Source organism: Eriocheir sinensis, chromosome 40, assembly GCF_024679095.1.
Source record: "Eriocheir sinensis breed Jianghai 21 chromosome 40, ASM2467909v1, whole genome shotgun sequence".
In the NCBI taxonomy this organism is placed as follows: Eukaryota; Metazoa; Arthropoda; class Malacostraca; order Decapoda; family Varunidae; genus Eriocheir; species Eriocheir sinensis.
The window spans coordinates 12,808,355-12,814,384 of NC_066548.1; the positions used below are offsets into that span (position 1 = coordinate 12,808,355).

The window sequence follows — 6,030 nt, forward strand, 5'->3', positions numbered from 1 at the left end:
TGGATAAATAGATATATAGATAGACAGATGGATAGATAAAGGCGTACGTATGTTGATATAAATATAAAGATTAATTTAGTGAGTTAACGATGAAATAATAATCAGATAAATAGGTTGACATATATAGATAAACAGACTAATGATTCAATTAAAACAAATAAATTGATTGTATGAGGGTGAATGAGGGATAGACTAATAAATACACAACAAAAATAGATAAATAGAGGGATATATAGACAAACATAGATAGATAGATAGATAGACAGATAGACAGATAGATAGATAGATACACAGATAGATAGTGCAATTAGAGAGTCCCGAGGTAAGTAAACAGGTAACTCATTCAGCCCAAGTGTGTATTTCTCACCGAACTCACACCTCTCAATCCATCATCCTTTTCACCAGGTTCTTGTGTCTCTCTCTCTCTCTCTCTCTCTATCTCCTCTCTCTCTCTCTCTCTCTCTCTCTCTCTCTCTCTCTCTCTCTCTCTCTCTCTCTCTCTCTCTCTCTCTCTCTCTCTCTCTCTCTCTCTCTCTCTCTCTCGTTGGTTTTCCTTCCTTGCAAGAAAACAATGCCCCAAATTTGTCATGTTTGAGAGAGAGAGAGAGAGAGAGAGAGAGAGAGAGAGAGAGAGAGAGAGAGAGAGAGAGAGACCCTTTAGGCACCAACACTCCTCATTAGTAGGGTTCTTCAGGGTGAGGCAGGTAGGGAGGGAGGGAGAGAAGAGTGGAAAGGAAAGGAGGAAGAAAGGAGAGAGAGAGAGAGAGAGAGAGAGAGAGAGAGAGAGAGAGTAGCTAGACATACAGACATACATTCAAACAAGCAGCCAGGCAGACCAAGAACGACAGAGACAGATAGAGATTAAGATTAGAAAGACACACCCAAACCGCAGACGGATAGACACAGACAAACAGACTGACAGGTAAAGAGACGGACACACAAGTAGACGGAATGACAGAGAAATTGAGTAGGAAGACAAACACAGAGACAGATAGATAGACAGAGAGACAGACGGACAAACAGAAAGACAGACACACGGGCAGACTGAATGAATGTGACAGAGGTATTTGGAGTAGGAGACTCACGCAAACAGACAGATGAACAAGGAGACAGACGGACTGACATATACAGACGGACACACAGCCAGACTTAAAGTGTCAGAGAGATAAATTATGAGTAGCAGATGGACACAGACATATTCAGACCGAAAGACAGACACAAAAACTTAAAATGACAGAAAAAATAAATGTAGGCAAACCGACACGGACAGACAGACGGACATAGTGACAAACTTAGAATAACAAAGAGAAAAATAAGAGTAGACAGACAGATAGAGACAGGCAGACGGAGAAAGAGACGGATACATAGACAATCTTAGAGAGAGCCTACACAAGGCAGCTCCTGTAAGCCTAACCCCACCTTACCTTACTATCCATGAATTTATCTAACCTCTTCTTGAATGTATCTATGGTATTGCCACCCACAACATGATTGCCAAGTCTATTCCATTCCTCCACCTCTCTATTGGTAAACCAATTCTTGCCGATGTCTTTGTTGAATCTGAATTCATCTAACTTAAATCCATTGCTACGTGTCCTACCTGGTTCTGTAACAACCAAAAGTTTATTGACATTCCCTTTATTAAAGTCCTTCATCCATTTATAAACCTCGATCAGGTCTCCCCGCAACCTTCGCCTTTCTAGAGAGAGTAGATTTAAATGCTTCAGTCTATCCACATACGGCAAGTTTCTCACCCCCTGAATCATCTTTGTCATCCTCCTCTGTACAGATTCGAACATCTTGATATCCATTCTATAGTGGGTGACCAAAACTGAACCGCATAATCGAGATGATGTCTAACCGCTCAAGGAATCACCCTAACGCTGGGACGACGCGCGCCGCTCTGAGCCAGGCATGGATGACGTCACGGCCCCGATACCTCGCCCCTGTTCATGTGTTAATAGTGTTTAGCGGCTATGCTTCGATCCCTTTGGTCGAGATGAGGCAATAATTCAACACGCCGTGCCCTTGGGTCGTTGTTAGTGAGTAAAGGGCTTTGTTTGTGCAGTTTTTCAAGGAATGTTGAGGTTACTCCGCCCTCAGTGACGACAGCGGCGCAGCGCGAGGCGTATCACACATATTTATCGTAAACATTTGAACTTAATAAATCCAATCAAACTAAATCGAACATAACCTGAAATAATAAACAAAAAGAAATGATGAGGATTTCAAAAATTCTCAAACTTCAGTCTACAGTAATGAAGCTCTTTGCAGTTGGGACGATCCTCTTGGTGCTGGGGACATTGGGTGAACGAAATAGAGAGAGAGAGAGAGAGAGAGAGAGAGAGAGAGAGAGAGAGAGAGAGGAGGGGGGGGGGAGGGAGGCAATGATGAGCGGGAAGGAAGGGGAAACAGAGCAGTTCCAAGTGATGTGATGTTAAACATCCTTGTAACGGACCCCTGAGCCTCGCATCCTCCCTAAAACACACACACACACACACACACACACACACCAGACTTTACATCCCAATTCCTCGCCGTCGTGTGTGTGTTCCTGTAACAGAGGAAGACCCGAGAGGATTATTTTCCATGCCCGGTCTGTGTTCCGGAGGCCATTCTGTTTTTAATCCCAGAGCGGTTTTCTGCCACACAACCGCAAGTCTTCTTAATTTCATAAACACTCATTCAATAATCATGAACCTTTTCGTTGTCGGGACGATCCTCATCTGGGTGGGCTTGGGGCCCATTGTTGACAGTACCGGCGGTGTTGCGGGGCTCCCGGGGCTCCCGGAGGACAACCCGCGATGTGCCGCCCTGGTGGAGGCCGCAAAGGCCGAGTACCGGAGACTGTACGAGGCGGGACTGAAAGATGCACCAAATTTGATGGATCTGATACTGACAAGTTTGGGGATTGCTTCAAACGACACCTTTAAGACCACAGAAAGAAAAGTCTTCAATAATACCGATGAAACGGGACATGAAACCGGAAAAAAGACAGTCGTTGAGAAGACGACAGAGACTGACGTAGTACCCAACGGAACTGTATCAAAGACTTCCGAAACCACGGTCGACATAGATGAGGACGGTAAACAAAGTGGTGAAAAATCTGTGACCGAAAGAGAAACCATGACAGGACAGACTCCAAACAATGGGACCATAGCACAGACGGTGGACGTTAAGAAGGTAATGGACGAAGCGGGTAATGAAATAAAGGAGGAAGTTGTTGTTAAGAAGGAATTAATAGTACAACCTCCTACCAATACGACTGACGCAAATCTTATCGTTCCAAAAGTAGGGGCGGACGACAAAGGTAATAACGAAACCGAATTAAAACTTGGTGGCTCAGGAAAGAGCGATGGACTTCTGAAAGTAGAACGAACTGAGGAAATAAAGGAGATTATGCCCGGCAATATAACGAATGAAGTTTTAGTAAAACAGAAGGAAGAACAACTTTCGCCACAGGAAAGCACCAAGGTGACATCTGTGGAAAGGAAGAATGTTACAGAGAAGGATGATGGACTTCAGAAAGTTGAACGAACTGAGGAAATAAAGGAGATTATGCCCGGCAATATAACGAATGAAGTTTTAGTAAAACAGAAGGAAGAACAACTTTCGCCACAGGAAAGCACTATTGTGACATCTGTGGAAAGGAAGAATGTTACAGAAAAGGATGATGGACTTCAGAAAGTAGAAAGAACAGAAGAAATAAAGGAGATTATGCCCGGCAATATAACGAATGAAGTTTTAGTAAAGCAGAAGGACGAACAACTTTCTCCACAGGAAAGCACCAAGGTGACATCTGTGGAAAGGAAGAATGTTACAGAAAAGGGTGATGGAAAAGATGTCGAGAAAGAAACTGTAATTCAAAAAGAAGTCGAAAAGAATGTGTGTGATAGCGACATCAAAGAGGTTCGTAACGAAAAACATCTTAATGAAACAATTGAAGACTTGAAACACCAAGTTGATGACGTGAAAAACAAGATTAAGGAAGAAAAAGCAAAGGCTGAAGAAACAAATGCTACGCGTAGCCTATTCGAACCAAGTGCTGCCCCTATCATTCAAGAAGGTAAAGTCGTTGAAAAGATAGTCCCTGCTGTGACGCCGGCGAAGATTGCTGAAAAGATTTCCCCCACGGTGACGGAAGGAAAAGTCCCCGTTGTGACAAAAGAGAAGGTTGTTGAGCAGGCTGCCCCTTCGGTGACAGAGGAGATCGTAAGTGTCTCTAAGGAGCAAGAAGAAGTCCCTGTTGTGGCAGAAGAGAAGGTTATTGAAAAGATTCATCCTGCGATGACGGAAGGAAAAGTCCCGGTAGTCCCTCAACAGGAGGTTGTCGAAAAAGTTGCCCCATCGCCGACAGAGGAAAAAGTTCATGTTGTGACACAAGAAAGGGTTATTGAGCAGAATGCCCCACAAGAAAGGGTTATTGAGCAGAATGCCCCACAAGAAAGGGTTATTGAACAGGCTGCCCCACAAGAAAGGGTTATTGAAGAGGTTGCCCCACAAGAAAGGGCTATTGAACAGGCTGTCCCACAAGAAAGGGCTATTGAACAGGCTGTCCCACAAGAAAGGGTTATTGAACAGGTTGCCCCACAAGAAAGGGTTATTGAACAGGCTGTCCCACAAGAAAGGGTTATTGAACAGGCTGTCCCACAAGAAAGGGTTATTGAACAGGCTGTCCCACAAGAAAGGGTTATTGAAGAGGTTGCCCCACAAGAAAGGGCTATTGAACAGGCTGCCCCACAAGAAAGGGCTATTGAACAGGCTGTCCCACAAGAAAGGGTTATTGAACAGGTTGCCCCACAAGAAAGGGCTATTGAACAGGCTGCCCCACAAGAAAGGGCTATTGAACAGGCTGTCCCACAAGAAAGGGCTATTGAAGAGGTTGCTCCACAAGAAAGGGCTATTGAACAGGCTGCCCCACAAGAAAGGGCTATTGAACAGGCTGTCCCACAAGAAAGGGCTATTGAAGAGGTTGCCCCACAAGAAAGGGCTATTGAACAGGCTGTCCCACAAGAAAGGGCTATTGAACAGGCTGCCCCTACGGCGACAGAAGAGATTGTCACTGTTTCTAAAGAGAAAGAAGAAGTCCCTGTTGTTGTAACAGAGGAAAAGGTTCCCGTTGTGACAAATCAGACAGTTGTTGAAAAGATTTCCCCCACGGTGACGGAAGGAAAAGTCCCCGTTGTGACAAAAGAGAAGGTTGTTGAGCAGGCTGCCCCTTCGGTGACAGAGGAGATCGTAAGTGTCTCTAAGGAGCAAGAAGAAGTCCCTGTTGTGGCAGAAGAGAAGAACGTTACTGAAAAGATTCACCCTGCGATGACGGAAGGAAAAGTCCCGGTAGTCCCTCAACAGGAGGCTGTTGAAAAAGTTGCCCCATCGCCGACAGAGGAAAAAGTTAATGTTGTGACACAAGAAAGGGCTATTGAGCAGAATGCCCCACAAGAAAGGGCTATTGAAGAGGTTGTCCCACAAGAAAGGGCTATTGAACAGGCTGCCCCTACGGCGACAGAAGAGATTGTCACTGTTTCTAAAGAGAAAGAAGAAGTCCCTGTTGTTGTAACAGAGGAAAAGGTTCCCGTTGTGACAAATCAGACAGTTGTTGAAAAGATTACTCCTTCCGTAACGGAAGAAAAAGTTGTCACTCAACGGAAGGTTGTTGAGAAGGGTGCCCCCTCTGTCAACGAAAGCGTAGTTTCCATTCCAAAGAGGGAGGAAGGAGTAGTTGAAAGAATTGCTCCTGTTGTATAGAAAGCAATTACAACAGAGTAGTGATACCATGTTGCTGTTTCTCTTATCTATTTCATTGAACCTCACCTAACTAAATCTAACTTAACTGTATTGACACACAAAATATGACTGCCAAGCTGCTCCACTCATCCACAACTCTGATCGTAAACCAGTTATTGCCTATGGCTTTACTGAATCTTAATTTATTCAACTTAAAGACATTCCTACATGTACTATCCGTATCTTCTACATACTCTTCTACAGACTGACATGCAGAGTTAGAATGGGGAGAAAAAAAATAGG

General features: G+C 44.3%; 1 protein-coding gene across 50 annotated transcripts; it reads left to right on the forward strand.

The window, feature by feature from the left end:
- The first annotated feature begins 2,475 nt into the window (after nt 1-2,475).
- LOC127009361 (titin-like) lies at nt 2,476-5,804 on the forward strand. 50 transcript variants are annotated; one of them, XM_050882335.1, is made up of 3 exons: nt 2,476-4,881; nt 4,912-4,971; nt 5,002-5,804. In XM_050882335.1, the coding sequence occupies exons 1-3, from the start codon at nt 2,590-2,592 to the stop codon at nt 5,746-5,748; spliced, it is 3,099 nt and encodes a 1,032-aa protein (XP_050738292.1). In that variant the 5' UTR covers nt 2,476-2,589; the 3' UTR covers nt 5,749-5,804. The 50 variants fall into 50 exon arrangements, with proteins under 50 accessions (XP_050738292.1, XP_050738287.1, XP_050738299.1 ...); XM_050882331.1 differs by having other exon boundaries at nt 2,649-4,791; nt 4,822-4,881; nt 4,912-5,804; XM_050882349.1 differs by lacking the exon at nt 4,912-4,971 and having other exon boundaries at nt 2,649-4,791; nt 4,822-4,881.
- The last annotated feature ends 226 nt before the right edge of the window (nt 5,805-6,030 follow it).